Raw genomic sequence first — 26838 nt, 5'->3', positions numbered from 1 at the left:
TTTGGATCTGTCAGTTCCCACAGAGGCTGTCTTGCTGTACTGGCATTTTAATGATAATGGTATTTGTTGTAGTGATATCAGTGCACGTCTAGTTCCTTCTGATAACACAATATTTCTGCCATCAAAAAACAGTGTCATGCATATGACTCCGTGTGTTGAAGTCTTCTGGCATGCATGGATTCAGAAGCAGAATCCAGAGCAGGTTTTGCAAGTAACAACTCAGCTTTAAAAGCATAGGCAAACAAATACAGTCTAATATCCAAAAACACCGTACTAACACAATTGAGAGTATACTGTGTGCAACTGGCTTCTCACTGGTGTGTGACTGGATGTAAAAGCTGTGTGTGTGTGTTAATTGTAAAGCAACCTTTAGTTCTTTGAAAGGTGCTATATAAATGTCACTTTATTCATTCATTCATTCATTCATAATCCAGGCAAGGGATAAGTAACAGGTAGACTGACAAACAAATCCAAACATGGCTAAGCAACGAAGCTTATTGCAAACAGAGGATCCACAGTCAGCAAGTACACTAATACCAAAATGTAGGCTTAGAAATGCACTACAAGACTCCCCAACATACAAACAAAAAGATAGAACTTAAATACTTAGCAAAACAAAAGCTAGAAGTGGTGACTAAAATGGACACAGGTGTGATCAATATGCACTGGAATTGGGTCTAATGAAGCTGGTTGCAGGACCATGGAAGTTAAGAGTCTATGATGAAGACAGTAGGTAAGAGGAGAGGAACAAATGCGACCCCTCCAAAGGCTCAGAGATGACCACAAAGACAAACTCTCAGTCAGAGTCCCAGATAAGCCTAGTGATCCAGTAAGAGGGAAATGTAGCATTAGGAGTCTTGCTCAAGGACAATTATTGGTATAGCATAGAGCGCTTCACTGAATTCGTTTTGAACCGCTATCCCCCACAGAAGAAGCAGCATCGTTACCACCTCCCCCCCCAGGCTGCTGGACTGGGGGTGGTAAACAGAGATGGTAAACAGACTGCTGTATGGTGGCTTGGTAGTTAGCATGTTTGCCTCTCAGCACTAACGTCTCGTAAGACATCTTACCAGAGCATTGTGATAATATGGCTCCTATCCCAACCTCTGAACCATCTATCTCTAATATGAAGGGTTCTTCTGGATCTAGGATTTGAGTGTGGGTGCAATGGAGAAAGTTGTTTTAAGAGAACAGAAAGTCTGTTCAGTCTGGGTGCTCTCTAGAACAAAGTGGTGAGACAAACAGCAATCATGCTAAAATTATGTATAAATCTTCTATAGAAATTGGCAAAGCCCAAAAAATACTGAAAATCCTTTATAAAGGCATGTCTGCTTCTAACTTCTTTTCCTCCACAGGTACACCTTTGGGGCTGATGTTTCCTACAAAAGAGGTGGATTGCATGTGGAACTCTCACTTTCTCCAGTAGACGCTTAAGAACCACTCTGACGCGTTCAGGGACAGTGGGGAAAAATATAAAGTTGTCATCACTGTATGTGACGACGAACTGGCCTGCTATGTCTCTGAAAACATCCTCGAGAAAAGATCGAAATACAGATGGGGCCTCACTAAATATTCTTGGTGTCCACATGTAGTGACAATTGCTGTCTTCATCACCCACTCTGATGTGCACCATGTTATATACAATTATCGGATCTAACTTGATAAAATTTTGAGCACCTCTCGTTTGCTCCAGGTCCTAGGGAACTAAATGCAGTGGGTAAGGCTACTTGACTGTGATCTTGTTGAGTCCTCTGAAATCTATGGAGGAATGGAGGCCACCATCCTTCTCTATGAATGAAAAAACAGCGGCTGCTAGGGACTTTAATGGCCTTATAGATCCTTGTGTTCCGGCCTCAGGAATGTAATCCGTCCTTACCCAAGAGATAGAGGATATAAACAGGAACTGGGGGGAAACAGCACTCTCTGGTCAGGTCTATGGCATCATCATATTAGACATATGGGAAAAGGGCAAGGAAAGTTCCAAAAAAGCCTATACAGCAGTAATATGATAATTACATAGTAACAATAATAAGCTGAAACAACCATTGCTTGATTTTACAAGTTATATAGATGCATGCGGTCATGACGTCGCTCTACTTCTTTTTTTTTTGGGGGGGGGGGGGGGGGGGGGGGCTTTACTTTTATGTGGATACATCCACTGTATCCTGGATGTTGGACTATCTGATTGGTAGGCAGACCACTGGTTTTTGTGGCTACAGAGCTGCATGTCTGTGTTAAAACCCTTTAGGGGACCACTACCAAAAACATGTAGAGAACCAAACACTGCCAAAAATAAAAAAAATGTAAAGAACCAAACACTGCCAAAAAAAAATATTAAAAAATTGCATCAAAAGACATCAAAGCTGCAGGAAGTCACAGTTGGACCCTGGAATTCTTTGCAACTAATGATGGCATTTAGACATAGACAGTTTCGCTTCCAGAAGGATCTTCATCAAATCTCATGCAATGTTCTGTTCAAGCCTATATATAAAAGCTGTCAATAATGTTTTTCCCTAAAATAAAGTCAAAACAAATGCCCACTAGCCAACAAGCTATAGGTTCTGTCTGAAGATGTTCACAAGGAGAGAGGCAATGCAGGAAAAGCTAATGAGTGGGAGACCCAAGAGCTGGAGTTACTAAATAGGAAAACTACATTTCTAAGTGGTCGTCTGCAGAATTTTCTGTTGACAGTAGTGTTTCCATAATGCAGCACTTTCTAGAGATGTGCACACTGAACCATTTGTAGCTCACATCAAGATGAAGCAGGTGGTGGTGATTTCACATGGACCAGGCCCCATGTATGTCACTCTTCTCTGAAATTCCATAAAGGTGGTCATTTGGATGACAAGCTTCAGTGGGCTACCAACACTGAAAAAAAGAATTTTGAAATACCTTCACTGTTTTATTAGAATGTTATTTACTCATCAGTGTGCAATTGTAAAAGTTTTGTCTGTAAAAACATCCTTGAGTTTGAGAAAGGTGCTATATAAATGTGACAACTACCACTACTACTACTAATAAAATATAAAACCTGTATACAGAAGAAACATTTTTTATAAATCCTTAGAATTTGTTTGAAATACTTTGATCTCAGATTTTTCTCAGAATGTAGACTGTAAATTACGATCAAGCAAAGGACTATTTTTAAAATGTACTCTACACATCAAGACAATCAAGACAAACCAGTTGTTTTTAAGTGTTGTTTCAAATTGCCTAATTTACAGTGGTTGCATTGCACCATTTCACTCTGTAATGCTGCGATATTAAATACTTTACACATTTTCTCTACTTTGCTGAGATGAATTTATTAAAAGCAAAAAGATGAAACATTCAAGAAAACTTTACATTTGTCCAGAAAAACTCATACAATTCATACATTACATTGAATTAATGCCTGATACTTAAACATTCATCACCATTAACTGATCACTGATAGATTTCTATATGAACATTCAAAAAATTATTAAAAGGATAAAAACAATTTTGAAAATCACAAGTTAAAATCAATCAGTTAAAATATCCCTGAGTCTTGATCTCTGCCTGAAGTTATTGTAAAACTGCCCTTATTTTAAGGGGACCTCATCACAGGCAAAGTAATCCTTCAGGGGAGCGAACAGATGCCTTATCACAGGGACACTCCAGGATTTGCCCAGCACCTTCTGCCTCTGCATGCGACTCATGTTCTTCACATCTGTGTAATGCTTTGGAAAACCAAAAATCCTGGCACAAGTGCAAGAACATGTATAAGCATGTGTTTAAGATGTAGGGTTTACATATGGCAAAAAAACAAGAAAGTGACTAACTTCTCCAGTTCAGTGATCCATAAACTGTCATCTTTTCCATTCATGGACACAGGGAAATGACTGTCGTTGGTCCCTTGCTTGAGAGAGTTGGTGCGTGTAGTAATGGTGCGTACCTTGACAAACTATAATCAAATGCACATAAACAGGAGAATCTGCCTTCCAGTTACATTTTTTTATAGTGAACATTAAATTAAAAAAATAAGATTTGCATATGTAAACAGCTGGAGTTGATCCAACTGAAGATATTCCAGCTACATTTACATGATGCATAATGGATGCTCTGAAATCAGTTAATCCTCATCAAATGATGATTTCATAAGCCAAAATAGCCTAATATCAGTTTCCAGCTTTAGGTTATATTCTACAAGTTTATGTTCCAGCACAAAGCACCAATCAAACCTTAGCTTTGCGGCCATTTTCGAGGCATTCTTGCAGGGTCAGTTTGTCATTCTGAGAGGCGATGATGGGTCTGTACAGGAATAAATCACCATTTTACCAAACTCCTGGTGCAGAAGCAGTGATAAGAACTAATCAACAGTTAATGCCCTACCCCACAAAGAGGAAGCATCTTTAAGACCAGTGCTATAGTGAACTCAAAGATTGTGCTCAGTCTGACTGCATTAGCTGACAAAGAAGTCAAGACTTGTTAGAGTCTTTCTGTAGTCTGAATGAAAGCCTCACCGATTCATGCCAGGGAGATTCCCCCAGAAGTAGCGTGCCCTGTGAGCGGGGCTCACTTTAACAGCATCAACGAGGACTGGGTTACACTGGGTTAATACCACCCACCCACACACACACACACACACACACACACACACACACACACACACACACACAGTGAGAAGATGTATTTATTGTTTGATATTAGCAACAAGGTCTGCATATTATGACTACAACTTATCGTGCTATGTCACCTGACTACAGAATTTGAAGTAGCCTGAGGCCATCATTATGGATGACAAATACCATACTGCAAATACAAACACAATGAAGGAGAAATGAGGAGTTCCCGAAGGGCACAAAATGCCTCACCTCCAGAAAACGGCAGATGTTGGCTTTGTCCTTGGTGTTCATGAACACAACATTCTCAAAGAGCCAGAAGAACGGCCGTGGGTCGTCCTCCTTCGGCTTCATGGCATTCAGCAGGCGGTAGAAGTCAAAGAAGAGCCGTCCTGTGCCCTCTGTAATGAGGAGGAAGAAGAGGAGAAGGAGGTTACAAGTAATGCACCAGTAATGGGTGTGCGGTCACAATACACAACTCAACAAATAGAAAGAGTTTAACAGTGCATTTGAACTTAGATTTCTCACTACAGAAAACCCAGAGCGCTGTCAGCTAATACCAAAGAATGCAATAGACAACAGCACATTTGAAACTATGTGTATTGCATTCCGTGGCAAGTTATATATGAAATCATGGCAGTTGCTGACTAGCTAATGAGAAGTTGGAAAGCCTAGTTTGGATTGCAGGGACACAGAGAGATCAGCAGGTTTAAATAAACAAAACGGTCTTACAGTTCGTGGTATTTGTCGCTTACCAAATAAGCCTTTGCGTGCTGGATTTACTATTGACAAGTCATTGCATGGGCTTCCACCAATGAGAAGATCAAATGGACCCCACTCTGTGATCTAAATGACAAAGTTTTAAGAAGTTAGGATACTAGTATATAGTATTGTAAATGACATTTACAAGACGTATATTGAAGAGCGTGACTGGTGGGATGAAGAACAATGCAAAAGTACATGTTTTTTAGTGATTCGCCTGACATCATCCACATAGGTGATTTTTCCATCATGGTTCACCAAGGAGACCACAATTGACTCCTCATCTATTTCTGATGCAACATATTTTTCTACTTTAAATCCCAGATCCTTCAGCACCAGGTATCCTAAAAACACACATACACATACCACCCACAATTTATATTTTTGGCATTTAGCTGATGCTTTTGTCCAAAGTAACTTACAATTATGACTGAGCAATAATAAAAAATCATTCAGCAGTGTCCTGACTTACCTGTGCCTATACCATCGAATAAAGACAGGACCCTGATTGGACGACGCAGGTTGGCAGGGATTGCGGGGTAAACACGATGAGGCTCCTGTGGATGACAAAGTTCCTCAGTACACATGATTTACTTGAAACAATCACAGAGCTTACACACAGCTTAAAGAGAAGCACAAAAAAAATTCTTGCCATGTTTCTGATGTGCTATTACTTAAATCATAGACTTCTAATAGCTGTAGCTCATCAGAGACAATCTATATAGACTATCAGTGATCTGACCAACCAGTTAAAAAAACTAATTTAAAAAGTATACACAAAGTATAAATAAATATTTAATAGAAGGTTTTTGATTTTTTAAACAACTCTAATATTATGAGACCAGGGAAAATCAAGAAAAAAGTCACTAACAAACTCCATGGCACTGTTATTAGCGAAGAACTCTTGCACACGGATACTCCAGTCCTGTCTGGGTTTCAAGACCCCCGAGCTGCTCTCGAGCGCACACAGGTAACAGATCCATGGGTCGACGCGCTTTAGCTGGTTATACGTGCCTTTACCGACCAGGATTTCCAGACAGTCCATACAGTAGGAGCTATGCAAAGGGATGCAGCAGGTTCAGTTTTGTGCAAGAAGTCACAAACATACATATGTATGACTGCTTACAATAAGTAGGACCAAGAGACTGGAAAACAGGATATGAAGGACTCTTATCCTTGTAACTCACCGACAACAGCTGTCATTTCCACACAGCATGACTTCTAGCCCAGCACAGCACACAGTGCAATAGGACTGATACCCATCCTCATCATACCGATACAGAGTCTCTGTGAAGTTATCCTAAACAAAACAAAACAAAAAAAACCCACATACACACAAAAATGATCAACATGTATCAACACTTGTATATTGGCACTTAGGTGCAGTCCTGCCTGAGGAGACATGATCACAACTTTATCAATGCTAATAGATTAATTAAGATAAATGAATTAACTGAAAATGTCACAAATATTGCAAAAGGCACTTTTTCAGAATTCTAATAATCTTTATAACATAGCATTTCCAGTAAGGTTATAAAATCTGGTTTTTCTGCTGCAACCAGCAGCTACAAAAGGAATATTCTAAAAAAGGCTTGATGAAAGAATGACTGCAGTATCACACAGTACCTTGCATTTCATGCACAGGCTTCCTTCAAACAGCGGATGGAAGATCTCAACATGCGCAGTCCCGCATGACAAGCAGAAATCTAGAGGACAGGATTCCCAGGAAAATAAAGCACAGTTAGAGAACAAAAGCACTCAGGTGTACCTGAGTGATAAAGACAGATACTCCATTTCTCACCTTCAATGTTTCTCCCTTTGGTAAAAACCTTATGCACCATTTGATCTGTAAGGAACAAGCAAAAATACACATTGTTGTAACTCAAGGTGTTTACAACATTGAATTGTAACCACTTTGTAATGCGTTAAGCATAACAGGAACGGCATACGCACGTCTGCTGTAATTCTGCTCTTTCTCGACAACTGGGCTTTGTTCCTCGTTTTGATCTTTATTCCTGCAGACATTCTTTTGTTTTCGGGGTGCTGTGCGATTGTCAGGTAGAGACCACTTCCGCCCTGTCTGCAAGGTGGACTGTTTACATTTTGGATATGAAAGCATTTCACTAACTTCCTCATTCTTTAGGTCCAACCTGCCATTCTTCATGTCCAGAGATTCCAAAGAGAGTTTCTTCAAGCAAACAGACACTTCTCTCAAGTGGAACGGATTCTCTGTACTCTCTGTACTTTTTTGTGTCTCATGGACAATAGTTTTATCCTCTTTCATCCTCTTCTGCGACCTCCAGTTGAAATTTTTAAGGCATTCTGGACATGGCAAAAAACAACATACAGGTATTTAGCTGCCAATTTGCTAAAAACAACTTGCGTTAAGCAGTTTCAGTATCTCCCATGCGACAGCCTGGGCAGGTTAGAGTACTAGTTTCCAGCTAATGAGGTAGCGAACCGTCTTCCTTGGATCGGGGTTTAAGACCACTGGGTCCAGAGGGTTTAAAGCCTCCGAAGGCCCAATCCAGCATAACCCTGAGCATCTCCTCCTTAGAGTCCGACTCAAGAAAAAAGACCTTCCCAGCACGGTCTGCAGCCACCTATACATATATCATAAGAACACGGTCAGCAGGACAAAAGATCATAACTCATTCAGGACATTTCATGCACTTAATAGGAATGTACAATATCCTGAACACAATGGTATTGGCAATTGATGGTTTCAGATCAACATGTTAATCTTGATGAGATGGAAAGGACATGTTTATAATCTTTTAAAATTAAATAGAATTAGAATCCAGCAAATAAACATTTACATGTCAAATAATCACCAAGAATTTTCAAACTGGTACATGACCAAGTTGAGAATCTGTCTATGAAAACAGCATGTTTAGGGTCAAACAGCAAAGAAAACTGACTCAACACTTAAAATGACTGCATGAAACGGTGAAAATGTATGACTCTAGTAGATTATCCCATTCAACAGGGTCACTGTGAGGAATCTGACCTGCAGAGAGTGGAAGATGGCATCCTTGTACATAGTCCCAGTAGCAAAGGAATTAGGGCAGAAGCACTGTGCAAATGCGGAGAAAGGGCAGAGACCATCCGTATGAACCTGCGACATTAGCAAAGCGCATGTCATTGTCATGCTGCTTCCTACATCTATGTGGAGTAACTGAAACTAGTACTTATTGTAGGCTACTGTTGACCGCAATGAATGTTGTTATGCGTGTTGCACTTCTAGGTATCAGTATTGATCCCTGTATTTCAATAGTATTCTAGTTCAATGGTATATTTGACTCTAACCTACTGTACTAGGATATTCTATGAGTAAATGAAAAAGCACTTTTGTAAGTCACTCTGGATAAAAGCGTCTGCCAAATGGCGTAAACGTAAATGCTTGAAAGCCTGACACTGCATACACAGAACTTTTTTTTTTTACCTTGGAAACCATGCGGTCCCCGAACCACACCACTTCACGCATGGAACCCCAGCTCTTCTTCTCAGGCCACTGCTGCACCAGGCCAGGCCACATAGCAAAGCCCTCCACGTGGCCCCATATCATCTCCCCTTCTGCAAACCTATTCCTGTCCTACAGGTGGAGACAGAGTCATGGGAGGACTGTGGTTAATAAACTAAATGTGAGTTTGATTGAGTTGCACTGCACAACAAACAAAATCCAAATGCTACAGATCATTCCTCTTGAAGCGACAGCCAGAACATAATTTACAATGATTTGATCAGATGGGATTACCTGGGATGAGTGATCCATGTCTTCTTTGTTGGGTGCTGAGGTGACATTCTCTTTCACTTTCTGATAATCATAAATCATGATGGGACATACAATGAGTTACATTCTAAGTGAACCACACTTAATTTGAGAAGAAAAGTGAAAAGTTACCTCTGGATATAAACTATCAGTCCATATGACATCTTCCTTCTCTTCATCATCTATGACTTTTGATTCAGAAATCTTTACATCTTTTCCTGAGGACAAATTACATGGAGGAAAAAAAAAAAAAATTTCACTCCAATACTCGCTGGCAAAAACATATCAATAAAAAAGAATTATTAAGAGAATTTAACCATGTTACTAAACCTTGGTCTTCCCCTTTCTCCTCAGTGGCGTTTGTTGCCATAGGCTTAACATCATCTACTTCAGTCAGGTCAATGATATCTGAGAATCACAATATGTCTTTAATTCATGTGGTATAAAATGATAATTATAAACAAAAAAATTATAGACAAAAAAATAATACCACAGCTGCATTTGATTTTTCCCCCACTCCAATTCGCTCCATCGTGAACAGAGCAAGCATTTACAGGCCCAGCAACATGGTGTGTTACTTTGTGGAAGTGACACTTACCTGATGATACACTCTCTTGGGTCTCTGGACTGAGTGGATGTGATGGGGCACTTTTATAGGAACTGCTGTCTGTGACATCATCATCCTTGTCCCCAGAGATCTCCATTTCCTTATCTTCCAGACTGTTGCCTACATAGTTCTTATCCACATTCTCAAACACCTGAGAACAGAGCAACATGTATCTAGACAATACCTTTCAGTTTTAGAGTCCAGAAAACCATGACCAACAGTAGCTTAAGCACATTGGTTTATTGTTTTTGCTAAGCTTCTGAATCAGAAGTCCTTAAACTGCTCCTAAAATTGACTAAGAGTGTGAATCATATACATTAGCAATAGGGGTAGGCAGACCCCAACAAACAAATCACAGAACAATAATGACCCAGTTAAACGATATGTGACATTGTGGACATTTTCAGCTTGTAAATTACCTTGTCTGCCTTCTCAAAAATTGATATTTTCTCATCTGAATCATAAATATGTGGCATACAGAAGTGTAATGTTACTGCAGCTACTCACTTGTTCAAAAACCCTTTCCATGCTCAGTGTCTTAGGCAGGGCCAAGAGGCTTAGGATCAGTTTCCGAAAAATTGATGTCCTTCCCATGATCCTTAGCTCCTCCCTCCAGTACCGCTCCACTGACTGGCTAGCTGGGCCGACAACCAGGCTGTCCCGCTCAGCAAGCTGGTATTCCAAAAACTCGTCTGTTAGCATGTTAACATCCTCCGCACTTGGACAAAACCCTAACTGGACACCCAAGTCAGCTACAGACTTTCCAGTCACCTCCATCTTTCCTTCTGGGCTCAAGATGACAGCCATGTTTCTCAGAGTAGAGTCAGGCAAGGGTAAACATTTGACAATGCTTGTAATGACTGCCATGTAGAAAGAGATGGCACCCTTGTAGAAGAGGTCAAGCTGGTTGGTGAGCACTGCATCTTCCTCTAGAAGGTACTTAACCACCAGCTCACCAACCTTGATTTCTGCTCTGGGCAGATGTTCCATCATCTCCTTTTTGAGTGAGCAGTTTTTTCTGCTGAGGATGCTTTCCACAGCTTTTGGCTTGAGGAAGCTGGATGCATAGAGTTGAACTAAACTGGTGGCATCTTGGAGGACTTTTGTCACATCTTCATCATGGTCTAAGGTCCCCTGAAACTCACAGAGAGGCTGTAGGGCATGGCTCATAAACAGGAAGCTCAATCTTAAAGGCCGATTGTTAAGGAGGCAACAGATCTGTTTTGTTTTACCAGTAGAACCCTGAGACCTAAAGTACTGCTCTAGGTCTGACCACACCACGGTCATTTCATGGATTACTGTCCTGAGGAGGAGACACTGTGATGTCAAGGGTGAACTGAAGTTTGGGTTCTCCATACTACTAAGCTGCTGTCTCAGAGAGACTGGAAGATAGTGAAAGTGTTTGTGGACTTTTTTGACAAGCCTCTGAATCTCCTCAGACAGCTGCATCGCCATAATGCCACTGTGACATGCTTGTTTGGCAATATCTGAAAGGCCACACAGAAAAACTGTTCCAGGATTAAGGACCTTCAAGCCTGAAATAAAATGAGCAGGCTCTCTTGAAATTGAATAAAATACTGCCAAGTTCACTAGGGGGAGCTCAAACTTCTTCAGCATGTCCGCAAGGCTGGTCCACAAAGTTGCATCGGTTTCCTCCAATGGCTGAAAGACATCAAGCAGTCTGACTTTTCTCTCCCCAGCAGCCTCGTCAAAATATCCTATGAGAACTGTGCTAGCCTTCTCTCCTTCCGCAAGCTCTAGCCCATGGTACAAATACAGACAATAAGGGTCCTGGCTGCAGGCAGCTGTAATGTCATTTGGGTATTTGGAGCCCAGCACTATCCTGGCCCTGCTGTATGTAATGGGTGATATGTGGCTGACTGAAACAGAGGGCCAGTGTTGGTTGATAAAACGTAATGTTGCCAGGCTGCAGGAGAGAGACCCTGTTGTCGTGTCTGAATGCCCGTCTTCAGTCCCTGTCTTCAACCCTGCATTCTCCCTCATCTGGCCTGGACAGATTGTGCCTACAGCTTGGCCAAGGCTTTCACAATAATTCGCACCTCCCACTACAGCAAAGTAAAATAAATAAATAAATAAATAAATAAATAAATGAGCAAGCAAACATTGAAAGAAACCAGCATACGATTTTAATGGGTGTACTATGCAGAAGTGAAAAGCAGATTGGGAAAAAAACCCAAAAACTTACTGAAATCTGGCTTCACAGAAACCCTTGGTTTATTAGGAACGAAGGGCTCTATATACTGTCCACCTCGTGCTGCTACAGGATCGTAAGGCTGCCCCAAAAAATTGTGCTCAAAAAGCAGTTTGAACCACAACAGGAGTTTGTACGTCTCTGTGATGTTGCCACTAACCAACTCCTCAAGCTGAAGAGGCTGTAGGGAAGAATGAAGCAAAGAAAAAAGTCAAACTCTCCATCCTGTAAGAGCCCATACAGCTTAAAATTACCTTAACTGGACTTCTGTGTTCATGAAATTTTCTCTGGCATCTAACATTTGGGACCAGTGGGCTAAACCTTTAACATGAAGAAACACTAACAGTGAACCTATATACTGTTAGAACCTATATACTGTTAGAACATTCTGAAGTACTGAATATCGAGAATAACAGAAGTTGCTCATGTTGCAGAGCACTGGGCAGTATTCATTATAAAAAGTACAACTCAAACGTAAGCACTCCCTGCATTATCACATGGAATGACATGACAGTTTATCTCCCCTCATGGCCTCATTCCCTTTGTAACTAAGTGTTGCTATTCTGTGCTGGGCCATTTCATTATACCTGTATTCCACTATGAGGACAACAATAAATATTCTTCCTCTGACTCCTGCTTTTGAGGTTTTATTGCTTCTGGGAAAACACTACAGTCCTACAGCACACTACCTTACAGTCCAACTACCAAACATGTCTATAACCCACTTTGCTAACAGAAGTCTTTTTGAAGGCATCTTCCAGCAGCATGTAATTGTTAAGGACCTCGGTTTCATCTTCAGGTCTGAACTTTACTTTCTTCAAGTTAATACAGCCAGGGCTAAGCAAGTCCATCAACTGACAGTAGGCAGCACCTGGAAAAACACAAATATCAACACAGCAAGCCGATCTAACGGCATTAAAAGGCAGTCATCAGAACTAAACAGCCTAACTCTCCTAACTGCACATTACCCACGTCTGTCTAGAAACATGAAATTGGCAGAGAAGGGCCGACTTGGGAGGAGGTCAGAATTAGGAGCCTTTGAAATAAATGTAAAAAGTGTGAAATACCTGAGCATGTTTGCTCCACCTTGAGGAAACCAGATAGTAAGGTGCCATTAAGCCAGGCCAGAAGTTCATAGTTACTATACTTCTTAGTTGATTCATAATCAACTTTCACATTCACCACCATCTTCCCATAACCTGAGGGAAATTAAACACCACACATACAAAAGGCATTGAGTAGTAGCTACAACCTTTTCTAACATACGGAACATAAAGCCATATAGATGCATATTCACCAGCATCCTAGTACTGTGAGGGAGATTATAAATCACGCATATATAGATAGCATGTACTTCTGTAGTAGCTAGCGAACGCCTTGTAAGTCACACAAAACCTAACAGTCATATAATACGATGGTCGGCATGTAAGGAAAAAGTGGAATTACAGGCAGATGCATCAGTAAATTAGCTACATATAATTTCCTAAACACGTAATAACAAGCATATGAACAAATAAAGTTACTGACATCCTGAGCTCGGTGCGTAACGTAACGGAATTAGCCAACTACGTTGTGAGCATATATAACACAAATATTATACTTCAGTTATGTATTATCTGAAAAGCGCAAAAAAGCATAAGCAGCTAAACCTGCTCCTCAAAGCTAGGTTAGCTAACCAGCGCAAAGTATATAGCGACAATTTTGTACCTGTTGCGCATTAGTAAGATAAAACAGCAGCATAATACGACGGAGCTTTTTCTAACTCCGGGATTAAGAAACTGATCAAAATACGTGCGGCTCATGCCTTTGCCGCTAACAGTTCAAAAGGAGGAAAGTCGGTCAGTGGGAGCCAATCTACGAGCGGTATAAGAGCCCGGATAATAGAGGCGGCCATTCCTCTTTGCATTGTGGGATATAGGGTAGGAGAACAGAAGCGCACCCTTACACGCGTTAAAAAAAATTAAGTTTCAATTGAGCATGTTTCTTTTATCTTTGCTAATTACTGAGATTCTGTGCTACTTGTTAAAGGCGGTTACTAAGGAAAATATGTTAACGCTAAGCGTTATGACACGTAAACATTAACTTTTTATCTTGTGTCTTATAACAATCATTACAATGGCTTTTGTTAGCTGGCTAACGCTAGCTAACGTAATATGTGTTTTAACTTCACCCTTTGATTTAGCAAGTTGTGCGCTGATAATCAAGTAAATTTAAAACTAGCTAATAGTTTAAAATATACAACTGCTCAAGAATTTTTAAAAAGCTATAAAAAAAACTATAAAATGTCAACTTTACTGCATATTTTCTATTTAAATTTAAAAACATACCCTTACGTACCGTGTAACTAAAATTTCTAGCCCGGTTCAACTAGATGGGACAGCTATCCAGCTAGCTACTTTAGTTACCGCTAGCTAGCGATCATAGCTACCTAGCCGAAAGCGATTACACTCCCTTGCGTATTGTACTTTACGTAGCTAGAGATAGCTAGCGTTAAGTAAATACACGTGTTTTCGAATACCTGCCATGCACGTCAAGAGCCTGCAGCCTGTATATCCTTGTCGACAGCAATGAGTGTCTTTTTACAGTTGTATCTACTACCCACAACTTCACCTATCGAAAACCAATCGATACCATCTTCAAAATTAGACGCACTTCGTGACTTGCCAACACGCAAGAGTTGCAGGTTTGCGTTACTGCTCCGTGAAGGGTCCACCCCCAGACGCGCGTCAGGGGGCCACCAACTATTGGTCAATATTCGCGACGAACACCGAGTCGATCACTCCGTTACCCAACGCAAAGTCGTGTCGAAACAAAACGATGATTTAGTACCTCTTTTGTGTTACGCGGTGGCCTCTTTATAGCTGTCACACCGTACGCATTCACTTAACTCTTAACAAATATAACATGCAACTTGATTATCTTGTATATCTGTTGTTCATAACAAAGTTCTACACTCGACGAACCATTAAAGCTATTGCACCTCGTCAATTAACATTTTACTCCGAAAATATCTTCAATCCCAAATTAGCATTTCAGTTAAATATGTTTATTCAGATTGGCTAAGTAAGATTCACTACAGTACTAAACCAGTTGAACGCGGTAAGGCTGTTTTCATCAACGTAGCTAGCGTTAGCTAGCTGCTATCTAGTCAAACACCATTCTATATATACATATATATATAAAACATAAACCATTCATGCAAACATGTTACTGAATACTTATACAGATAAAACATCCACACAGCTGTGCTAGCTAGACAGCTAGCGAAATTCGATGCCCTTTAAAGGTGCATCAGTCGATTTCCCCTTTTCTTACCAATTAAAATAAACATGGAACACAATAAAATATTTGCAATGGCATGGTGTCAGAAAAACTTCGTTATCTGACATAATATTTTTCTTCCCACTGTCTTTTTATGAGACACTCCACTGTGCCATTACTCGACCCCATCTCAGCCGTTTGGCTAAGGGTGCATTTACATTGGTCGTGAACGGATACCTACTCTTCAGCCTGCCGCATGTAAGCGTGAACAAGGCGTTCCCTGCGTTATTCAGTCGAAATAAATCGTTTTGACTTGCTTCATATCTCAAAATTTGCCAGGGACTGATGAAACACAACAGGGAGTTCTGAAACTACAATAGGCCTAATGCGTTTTCCCACCTTGTTCCACCGTAACGTTTGAAAACGGAACGAAAGTTTCAAAAATGTCATTACCTTATTATCAGTAACAATAAATATTGCAGGTCTCCGTTGTGAAAATGTTGGTAATTATGACTAGACACATGTGTTCTGAGTAAATATAAATTCCAGTTTCAGATAGCCTACCTAAAAGTTCTTACTGGTCAGAATTCATATTTTACATAACGAATTGAGTAGATAAATCTTGATTACTTAGAGAGCTAAGTAAAATACTGCTTTTGGTGAACCACATATCAGATAAATAGTTGTAATCCACTAAATAATTTTTCTTACTACCTAGCTAGCTAGCTAACACAGGTAATGACTGATCAACTCATGAGAGCTCTTTAAGAAAAACAGCGAATACACTCGACTATTCTCCCAGCAGAAAATCGGTATGAGCTGAATTCTAAGTGCTTATATGTTTATAACCAAGAAGCAATATTGGTGTAAAATGTTAACTTCATTAATCCACCTAAACACGGGAGCTTGATGCCACCTTTGGCCAACCACCATACACCATGAAGAATTTGCAGAGTACTTGAGAACTTGGGTAACCTTGTTAGACTACAAGTCTCTCTGGTAAAAATGAAATGTACTGGTATGTAAAACTTTCCACGTGTGCAAGTCCAACAAGTAACCCAACAATGCAAAAACAGTTGTTTTCTGTATGTGGTTGGGACCCCATACAGACAGTTGATAAAGGAATAACCTGAATAAATGAGTAGAAAAACATGGTATTTGCAAATGCTTCCAGACATGTGTTCTGTATGATATGATAGTTGTGTGTATAAAAATGTTGAGCAGGCCCTGTGGAGCTTGATTTTGGATCAAGATGACAAGAGGAAAAGATGGAGGTGACTTCTGGAATAGGAGCTGTGGTCACAAAGGCTCACGTTTCAACAGGAACAGCAATAGAAATGACAATTGCTTTTAGATTTATGGCAAAAAAACATGAGTAATTGAAAATTATGGTTGAACACACATTCAGTGGCTGTGATGTGTATGTATGTCTCCAATACAAGAGAAGACAACCAAAAGTGCCTGAAAAAGCCTGAATTCTTGATCCCTTGAGAGCATGGCATGTTTAGGCTTCAATTGTTGTCCATTCTGGGAGTGTTCTCTGCCATGCTCACTGTGACCCCACCACAGGGCATGATCAGTCACTGAGTGGACCAATGGTTTGATGAGTCTGAAAATTATGGTCTTCCCAGCTGAACAGCAATGGGTGATTTTAGAGAAGCATGAAAGATTCTGCACCAGTACCACCATCACAACTCCAGTTGAAAATCCCTCCAGTACAGCTCAAGAGATTTGTGGAATCCGTGTTGCATGAATCCATGTTTATTTACATATCTTGTTCAAATGTTTCAAGTGGGCACTTTCATTAATGAGCTGTTTTCATATAAAGAATTTACAAGTGAATTTACAGTATAAATGCATGCTGAAATCTTCCAGCTAACCCACACCCTTTGGTCAAAACCAAGTCATTGATAAAAGTGGCACCAAATACATGTACTATTGTTAACTGTTAGCCTTTGGTTGCACAGTTTTGCCTCAGGATAACAAACCCATTTTCTTCACTGTACCATCACATGATATAGAAAGCATTTAATGATAGCAAAAATGAGATAAGTCAGGATGCAAGTAGATTCTCCAAGGCTTGGGGAAGCTCTTTGTGTGGGCACAGATGTGCTTCAAGCCAGAGAAGACCAGGTCCTTGGTGCTAAGGAAGTGGGAGGTGACTTACTGCTACCATTTTATCTGGGAGGTACTAAGATACCATCAGTCATGGTGAAGCCTGTCAAGGTCCGTGTGCTGCTTTCTGCAGTGGCCAGCACTGATAATGTTACTGTCTAGAGGACGTTTGGGGCAAGAGAGGGTAGTCAGTACTGGCGGGAAAGAATTGTGTCTCGTTTCCTTTACGCACAGTGACAGGCATTTGATTTGTGAGAAAGTGCAAATGTTTTCAATATGGTTTAAAATATGGTGATTTCTTTTCAAGTGAATGCACATTCCTGGTCCACATTCTTGTCCCCAGCACGTTTCAAAACAAAGTCAAGAGTTTGAATTAACCAATAAAAGCTTGTATTTGCTCACATCACTTGAGTCCCATTTTTGATCTCTTTTCAGGCATTGTGCAGCTTGTGAATATAACGGCCTTCTGCTGCTGAGAGTGCTTTTCAGAAAAGCTATTTTTCATCATGTTTATTCTATTAAAATACATATACACATATTTTGGTTATTACGGTAAATTTTTTAACATTCAGTATAGTTTAAAGTAATTGTCATTTCCGAGAAACTGTTTAAATATATATGTTCCCTAGAAGTAACGTTGCGTGACTGTCACGGAACCCTCCCCTTTCCCACTGTTCACATGGTACGACTCGCCATTTGTAACCACGTCTATGTAGCTTGCGCGCACCTGAACATGGTTTCCTGTTGTATAGTCTGTATGTATTTAAACCGCTGTGAGTGTGTGCCTCTTAGTCGGTCTTTGTTAGGTGTTTCGTTATGTCATGTTTAGTCGCGGACACAGTCGCCTGTTTGTTTTACCGTTAATGTTATACGTGAGTGCCGTGATTTTTATCGTCTGTGTTGCGTTAATAAACGTCTGTGCGCACTCGGACCGCTACAGTGACATTAGAATGGCAGCAAACAAGTCACTTGGGAGAACATTGCAAGTATGATAAGTTATTGTTTTGTGCACATTCCGTGAGTATAAAATCTTATAATATGTGCACATTATTGATATGCATCCAGTAAACAGGTTATGTCAGTAGTAAATTACTTACCCGGTTTCATCATCCCTGTAACTACTTCCAGATGTCGATGCCTGTCTATGACCCCAGTCACTTCTTCCTGACAATCCTATATACGTCATCTGAGTCTTCGCTGATAAATTCTGCCTCAATCTTACTGTTATAAACCGGGAGAGACAAATATGTTTTTTGTTCTACCAAATCCAGAGAACTTTGTGGCTTTCATTTTCAAAACAGAAGGAATAACACTAATATCATATACCTGACAGAGTAAACTGAAAAGGCCTTATAATTTTGCGTAAAGTTAAGTATTAAATAGAATCTCAAGTAAACAGAAACACTATAAGAATAGTTAAAAATTAAGTGTAACATATCGCGTTTTGTCATGCATTTCCATTAAATTGTAATGATGCCTCGGTCATTTTTTTTTTTTTTCAAGAAATGTCAATTTTATGCAAGAAAAGTGAATTGCTCTCATAAAACATGCAATAGTTAATTATAATAGTTATAATGGTTAATGATTCATATTTTAACCAACACCTTATTTTCAGTTAGTCATCTAAAGATCATACCTAAAAACAATGCCACTAATGATACTTTACTTATAAACAACTCAGCCTTAGGTGTTCCTTTTCTAGGTGTCTGATTGGTGTTTGTGCCATATATGTAAACACCCAAGACGGTATACCATTTGGTAAGGACCATAGCTTCTTTATTGGTGTTGTCAATGCTTTTGTTACATGTTTCCATGACGTACATGCCAGAAAAGAAAAGAAAGTATACAAAAAAGAATACAAAAGAGTACAAAAGTATAAAAATAGTCATGGGGTATTTGACAAATGTTCAATTAAACACTCTGTAGAAAAGTACTGTTAACATATGTGTTCAGCATTACTGTTTTTGTTACCAAATAGCAAGCAGATGACAAACCTTTATGCACCATATTTAAAGAACAGAGTAAAAGGTTAGGATAATAAAAATATTAAAACACAGCACACTACAATAAAGTCTATAGAAATGTTAAAAGTAGGCAGTGCTATTTTACATACATTTTTGGCTATTACGCAAAAGCTTTAGAAGTACGTATGTTTTCTATCTTATACAACATCCACTAAAAACAAAGTATTCTGCATACTGTCTAAACAAAAAGTTAACAGATATTTCAAGCTTTGAATCTAGGTAGTAGTTTTTTAAAGGATGAATGCGTATATAATGAGTTTCTTTCTATTTGTAAGCAAGGAAAAAGCCTAGCGTCTGCACTGCGTATGACAAATGTTTGATAGAGAAGACATAAAAATAAAAACATAAAAAAACACTTTATAAGGCATGTCCAGACCAACAAAATCACAGAGCAAAGAGACCTGGCTATTCTTTGTTCAGAATCAGTCCTCATCTTTGCAGATGTGTAAGCAGACTTAAACAATTAAATTCCAGTATAGGCATATGTGACGGCCCTGAAAACCATTAAGAAATGTAAACATATTCATTTCAAGGACAGAAAACAGTACTATCACAATGCGTATATTGTGCACAGTATACCTATTCACTTAAAATTGTTTGTCCAGCCAGAGAAAATAAGCACAATTCTGATGTATAGACTTTTGTGACAATGCCCGGTAGAATTATATTCTTTTATTCCCGTATTACTGGTACTGCCATACAAAACAAGATAAAATGAGGAAGTAAAGCATCTTGTTTGAATGTCAGTAACAGCATATATCAGTCTCATGGTACATGAAAACTGGGCCAAGTTTTACACATTCTTTTTCTGTTGTAGGAATGGTCATACCAATTATCATCAGTTTAAGTATTTTAAGTTAAATGCACCTTAAATCATTTGTGTACAGTAAAACCCTTTATCAGGGTGAAAACATTCCTGCCACATGGGGTCTTTAAAAACAATGTGGTGAATGTATTTTGTGTGTGTGTGTGTGTGTGTGTGTGCTCACAGCTTGCTTTTTGCACTGATTTATTTCAAGTATTTCCTTGAGGAAAAAAACAAAAACAAAACTACAGTACAAGGAACACATTATGAATGCTCGCCAAAGGACATGTGATCCACATATCTACTGTCATTACACGCACAGCAACCTCCCAACAACGGTCCATGTAAAACGAATAAAACGAACATGACACGATAACATTTTGTAAAAGAAGCCAATACTGCCTCACTCGCTGCATCCATGGTTTGCCTGTCCAAATACAAAAAATATCTAAAATGAAGTTTAGAAAACTTTGATCAACCACGTAAAAATTAACTCAGTCAGTGTCTTCAGATCTTTGGCATGACTAAACTTTCATTTCCATGCTCAGATCCTTCCTGCTCTTAATGGACAGCTCTGATACTTTGGCGTATAACCCAGTGTTTCACTTGTCTGACATGCAACAAAAAAAGGTATCTGCTCTGTTTGAAACTTGAAACTTTTACCAGTCACAGTAAATCACAGTGAGAAGAAATTGCTGTCCTGCAAGAAAAGATGTGCTTGCAGAACTGGAAAAACTATTATTATGCAGACAAGTGCATTTGATGTTCAGTGTTTTGTTTCATTGAAACAACATGTTTTATAACCCAAACGTTTCAACATGCAATTATTGCACAATCATCAAGTGAAACAACCATCAAGTGAGGTCTGCCAAGATGTCAGCTTTGTGCATTAAGATCGCCAAACCAGTCCGAGAGCATTTTTGACCATCAAGGTTGAAAAGGCACCAATAAGTAAAGGGAAAAAAAAAGAAAGATGAAACTTATTGGCTCAGTGTTACAGCACCACCTGCTGGCCAAAATCTGCTCAGGCTGCTTAAAAGTTAGGATCTCTCCCAGGTAGGACAACAACCGAACTTCATGAGCTGCTCTGTGTTACGTGAGGCCGTTGTGGTGCTCTGTCGTTGTGGGTGACTTTGGACTGTGTGGATGGGGGCTTTTTTTTTCCGTTTTGGTTTGTTCCCTGGCAGGTTATTCGCAGGCAAAATAGTCCTTCAGTGGGGCAAAGAGATGTCGGATGACCGGAACGCTCCAGGAACGACCCAGCAGTTTCTGCCTGGCTCCACGGCCCATGTTGGACACATCTGTGTAGTGGACAGGGAAGCCAAAAATCCTGGAAACGCAACAAGAGACACGGCGGCTGAAAGTGGCCTGTAGTAACCCAGGCTTGATCTTCCCCAGAGACCAATTCCCAAACAAGCACAAAAGTGTACAGAAATGTGAGCTATCACATTATGTATTATGCATAGATAATAGCTTCAAGGACATATTTTAGATAACATTACAGGTATTGCAACAAGGCCCCACACCAGCAGAACAAGGAATGGATCAATTTGTAGCATGCAGTAATGCCAGCAAATATAGCAATTAATTTATGTTGGACAGCTCAGAAACCTTCACATCAGGTCATGTGTGTAAGCGGTGTGGATATTCTGTACCCCCTCTTTGATTTTAATTAATACTTAAAACCCACAGTTACAATTGCAGTTTCTTTTCAGCCACACAAAACTTTGAAATTAGCTGAGAATATGAAAATACAGCCTTTATTGTTACAAAGGCATGTAAAGGCAATGACAGGTTATGAGATCATTAAAAAAGTATCTAGCCCACCTGAAGCAGCTGCACGAAATCTTTCTGTTTTCAGCTATTAACAGAACACAACTGAACAAAGCTAAAAAAAAAAAAAGCCTGTAGGTCTATCTGACAAACTCCTATTCTGAGCAAAGCAACAAACGAACAGGGACATTCCTGACACTCCAGTCGCCTTATTGTCATTTCAGTACACAGACATGTGGTTCAGCTTAGCCTCCACCTGCCCAGAGGCCAGACTGCAGTGGGTGGTGCAGCCAGCATGAAGGCAGGATGGTCAGCTATAGCTCTCAGTTTAAGAGCTGTAGGACATCATGTCTAGGACAACCCCCCCCCATAAATATTGGTGTATGTAATCTCAGTATCTGTACTGTATTTATCACATCATATTTATTGTATTGACTTTTCTTCTGTCAAGCTAAACTCCTGTACACTGCATTGAATAAAGTGATTCTGATTATGAATAAATGCTTCCAGTATCAAAAGTAAACAATTAATCTGAATTCTCTTTTAAATGCCCGGGCTGGTTTCCAAACGTTTGAGCTGCATCCAGCAGGCTGAGACAGGAATGGACATTTGCACTCACTTGCACTAACATGGGGTCCTTTTAAAACATAAAATGTGTTATTTTAACTAACTTTAGACACTGACATTCAAACTACTAGGTAGCAGGATTTAAATGGTTTAAATGGTTTCTGAAACAATTACACTTCCATTCCGTTTCTGTCTCTGTGCCACCAACCTTTTTATTATTATTTTTTAAACTCTCAGCCTTCTGAAAGCATAATGTGTCTCACAGTGGACTTGCTAATAAGCAGCAGCAATTATAGCATATTTGAGTTTTTAAACATTATTATATATCTCTGCCATTCAGGTACTCACCTTTCCAGCTCTGTGCACCACAGGATGTCCTCTTTGCCATTCATCATGACAGGGAAGTGCTGGTCTTTGCCCTGCTTGATGGAATTGGAGCGGGTGGTGATGGTCCGCACCTTTCCAAACTCCAGACAGAAGACGATACAGTGTTATTCCTCAAACGGCGCAGCCCTTACAACAGTTCCCAGGCAGGAGCTGGCAGAAGGCACGGCGAGGAGAGGGAGTGTTACCTTGGCAACACGGCCGTGCTCCAGGCAGTCCTGCAGCTCCAGCTTGTCCATCCCAGAGGCACAGAGAGGCCTGCAACAGAGGACGGTACTCGCATCATCTCTACGGCAATGGCTCACGAATGCGCTTTAAACGATCTAGGGTTGCAGTCCTCTCCACTGAAGACCCTAAGATACAGTCCTCTTATAAGCAATTCACGTGAGACGTGTTTTGGATCAGCCTACGACCTTCATGCTGGCGGACATTGAGAGGACGGGATGGCACTGGAGAAGACAGCACACAAGTGTATAGTACCTGTTCATGCCTGGAAGGTTTCCCCAGAAATATCGAGCCCTGTGAGCAGCAGACACTTCGATGGCATCTATCATCACTGGATTACACTGCAGTACACATACAAACATATGCAAATGCATTTTATACGAAACCACGGATCCTATTTAAACGTCTGCTGTTTTCTTATGAAGCATCTTTTGGCAGGCTGAGAGATGGTGTTAGAGGAGCAAGTGATGAAATGTGGGATGTCTACTACTGCAGCGCTGCGAGGTTTTAACTAGTCCCCCTACTCAGGCACACCTCATCTGACGACTGTCGGACCATATGGGGCGTGTCAAAGCAGGCTAAACGCTGACCCCTGCTGGCCTGTCCAGGAGTTGAGCACCAGAAACCGCTCACTGAAGCTCAGCGCTAAAGCAACAGCATTTACAGAACGTGAGGAACCCTCACCTCAAGGAAACGGGAAATGTCCCGTTTGTCATTGACTCCCATGGCAACCACATTCTCAAACATCCAGAAGAAGGGGCGGTCCTCTCCTTCTTTTGGCTTGGCTTCGCTCAGGAGACGATAGAACTCGAAAAACAGACGGCCAGTCCCCTCTACAACACAGGAGAAGCCATGAGGGAAAAATGCTGATGGGAAGGTTAATCACAACGGCTGAGTTGCTTTGATAGCAGTGGAACTGTCTTATTTGCCCAACACTAGTGCTTCACAGTCAGCAGTAACGCGTTTTTGTCATTAACAGGTACAAACACCTGACAGTATCCGTAATGAGCTAGATTAGTGAATATCTGGTGACATACGCCTGCAGACGTGCCACTCAGACAGAGACGTGCTGCAGACTGTTGGAGAAATGGGATATTGTGAAAATTGTTCAGTCTCAATGTCCGCACTATAGACCCGTGAACTCTGGTCATTACGTCAAATCTGCTTGGCTGCAGGTGTATAAAAAGTGCGAGGGGACTTCCGCTTCACTCGTTTCCATGGTAATTACTGAAGCTAAAATATGATACAGGAAGCAAGATGTACGCAGCTCATTTACGTTGCTGGGCATTTAATCACCACCTCTATCAGTCAGTGGTAGAGGGTTTTATTACCAGATACAATCGCTCAGGCTCTTGCTCTCCAGGGGTGGTTAGTGGTGTGCAATTTATCTTAATGCAGATTACGGAATAAAAAATGCAGTCATTGCCAGTGGACCTACTGTTATCGAAGATCAGAAATTATAAAATTTAAAACAGTTTCATTTCAGCACACACAAGATGAACACGCCCATCTTCCTGTATGTAACATATGCTAATTATATTTAAATAAAAATCTGTGACTAGAATCATTCCACTTTGGTTTATGTTCTCATGTACGTGTTCGGGAATTCCACAAGCAAAGTGTGTAGGAAGCTACATCCCGAGTGGACAATAGAAGTTTGCATTATCCCTCTTACAGCAGAGATGATTAGCCCTTCGGCACCGTGGACTTTTTTGGGAGTGTGCACGTTATGTCCACAGGTCTGCAAGTCCAGAGAAGATTGGAGATTCAGACTGGGCACATGCAGAGGGGCATAGTCTTACCATACAGGCCCTTCCTGGCTGGGTTGACTATTGAGAGATCATTACAGGGGCTTCCACCAATCACCAGGTCAAATGGCCCCCATTCAGCAATCTATGGAAGACAACAGCACCACCTAGTGTTACTAGCACATCAGTACATGTTCAACTCTCGCCACCCTGCATTCAACCACTCCAACCTTCCATGGGAGATAAACTACTTATGACAATACAACTAGTTATTTATCTCTAGATCTTTAATTACATGAAAAACATAAACCACATAGCAGTGTTATTCACTCTATGTACTAAAAGCTTTACAATATACTGGAATTAGCACTCCAAACACTGAACCTTATAAGGTTACAGCTATTGAGTGATTCTCCTATTCTCCTATTGTCAGTGAACAAATGCACATACAGTGTGATCACACATGATCCCTGGGGTAAGTCACATTTAAAACCGGTGCATGTGTACAAATGTAGACTAGACACACACACACACATGCACCACAGACAGATACACAGCACACACACACACACACACTGACTAGCCAACTCAGATAATCTAATCAGATTAGATTAGATTAGGAAAACACAGAGTACAATACATTGTTTATATGGCTGCCTGATATTCAAGTCATATCAGTGTCTGTGAGAGAGTCTGTATGAAGCTGGACACTATTCATCTTTTTTTTCATGACCCCCTCCCGCAAACCCCACCTACCACGTCCCCTCCTCCACCTCTGATCCTGCCCCTCCCACCACACCGCCTTTCGTCTCTTCTGTCCCCGGAGCCTTTTCAGTTCCCTCCCTCTCCGGCCCAGCGCCGGCCGGCCTCCTGGCCGTGACAATGGTGTGAATGGATGGATGACTCGAGCAGGCAAGCCAGTGTGAGGGTGCACGGCTGAGTGAATGGGTGACTCGGAGGGGGAGGGACTTTGGAGATCGCTTTGGGCTTTTGGGCGCAGCAAACGTGTGCACGGGTTCATGCGCACGTGCGCATGTGCATGTGTGCACGTGCTTGTTTGATGCCCAAAGCAGGGGTGGAGGGAAACGGAGAGAGGATGACGCACTAAGACACAAAAGTGGAGGGTGGAGCTAAAAGACAAGCCACGCCCCACTCTGCTGGGCTGATCCCTCTTATCATGAGCTGCTGGAACATGCAGCCTACTGCACAAAGCAAACAATAACCTTAGACCACGTTGGCAGGTGTGAAACTCAAAAACCGTCGAGCTGTGTCGGTTGTAGAGCGTCTGGAAGCAGCGGCTTACGGTTCCCAGGCGGAATGGCTGATACTACGCCAACTGACCCGCACTGCCAAGGGCAAGGAGGCCTCTCCGCTTACGTTTTTCCGGGTGATGTTTCGGACGTCACTGACATATTGGATTTTGCCTTCATGCCGGACGACCCCCACGGATATGGAGTCCTCGCACACCTCGGAAGCGACATACACGTCGATCTTGAAGCCCAGGTCCTTCAGCACCAGATAACCTATGGTGTAGTGACACCAGTCAGCCAACAACACACCATTGCCCAACAGACCGTGATGCACAGTCCGAACCAACTTCTGTCTGTAGAAGCTTTCATGAAGATTAGCTGTAATCTGACAAACATGTATGTGGAAAAAATGAAATCTAAAGTAAATCATGTGTTCAAACATGCACAAACAAACAACACACACACACACACACCTGTAGCAATGCCATCAAACAGTGAGAGGACTCTGATTGGACGTCTTTGCTCTGCTGGAACTGCTGGGTAAATCTTTGGGCTTTCCTAAACATTAAAAGGCACAAAAAAGTGAGCAAAGTTTGTAAAAAACAGGGCAGGTTGTAAGAATGACCTGTCCTGAGTTTGGTCAGGCAGGCTGCCCGGGACTCACAAACTCCTGCCCGTTGTCGTTGACGAAGAACTCCTGCAGTTTGAGGCTCCAGTCGTGGCGTCTCTTGAGGACTCCGTACTGCTGCC

At 41.0% G+C, this 26838-nt stretch overlaps 2 protein-coding genes across 3 annotated transcripts in view; both read right to left on the bottom strand.

Annotated features, from left to right (window-relative positions):
- Window positions 1–3317: 3317 nt before the first annotated feature.
- Window positions 3318–18447, bottom strand: LOC113575485. Of its 2 annotated transcripts, none has more exons than XM_035522609.1 (25): window positions 18410–18447; window positions 13004–13135; window positions 12662–12807; window positions 11931–12117; window positions 10232–11790; window positions 9716–9875; window positions 9448–9525; window positions 9250–9335; window positions 9103–9162; window positions 8791–8940; window positions 8356–8463; window positions 7807–7948; window positions 7299–7667; window positions 7147–7191; window positions 6972–7051; window positions 6533–6645; window positions 6217–6400; window positions 5818–5902; window positions 5544–5689; window positions 5339–5429; window positions 4836–4984; window positions 4485–4570; window positions 4203–4272; window positions 3804–3925; window positions 3318–3720 (listed from the first exon to the last, which is right to left on the bottom strand). In XM_035522609.1, exons 1-25 carry the CDS (start codon window positions 18420–18422, stop codon window positions 3564–3566), a joined length of 4518 nt encoding a protein of 1505 aa, XP_035378502.1. In that variant the 5' UTR covers window positions 18423–18447; the 3' UTR covers window positions 3318–3563. The 2 variants fall into 2 exon arrangements, with proteins under 2 accessions (XP_035378502.1, XP_026862820.2); XM_027007019.2 differs by lacking the exon at window positions 18410–18447 and adding an exon at window positions 13644–13739.
- Window positions 18448–19475: 1028 nt separating this feature from the next.
- Window positions 19476–26838, bottom strand: part of dnmt3bb.1 (DNA (cytosine-5-)-methyltransferase 3 beta, duplicate b.1) — a 31342-nt gene continuing 23979 nt past the window's right edge. Inside the window, exons 14-22 of the mRNA XM_027006983.2 lie at window positions 26753–26838; window positions 26562–26646; window positions 26216–26361; window positions 24893–24983; window positions 23775–23923; window positions 23346–23431; window positions 23054–23123; window positions 22830–22948; window positions 19476–21471 (exon numbers count right to left, since the gene is read on the bottom strand). The exon at window positions 26753–26838 is cut by the window's right edge and continues 98 nt beyond it. Coding sequence (XP_026862784.2) covers window positions 21330–21471; window positions 22830–22948; window positions 23054–23123; window positions 23346–23431; window positions 23775–23923; window positions 24893–24983; window positions 26216–26361; window positions 26562–26646; window positions 26753–26838 — 974 coding nt within the window. The 3' untranslated portion in view covers window positions 19476–21329. The remainder of the gene's footprint in view (window positions 21472–22829; window positions 22949–23053; window positions 23124–23345; window positions 23432–23774; window positions 23924–24892; window positions 24984–26215; window positions 26362–26561; window positions 26647–26752) is intronic.

This window comes from Electrophorus electricus, chromosome 24 (assembly GCF_013358815.1).
Source record: "Electrophorus electricus isolate fEleEle1 chromosome 24, fEleEle1.pri, whole genome shotgun sequence".
NCBI classification, from domain to species: domain Eukaryota; kingdom Metazoa; phylum Chordata; class Actinopteri; order Gymnotiformes; family Gymnotidae; genus Electrophorus; species Electrophorus electricus.
The sequence above is the reverse complement of the archived record's forward strand: the minus strand, read 5'-3'. Positions and strand labels throughout refer to the sequence as shown.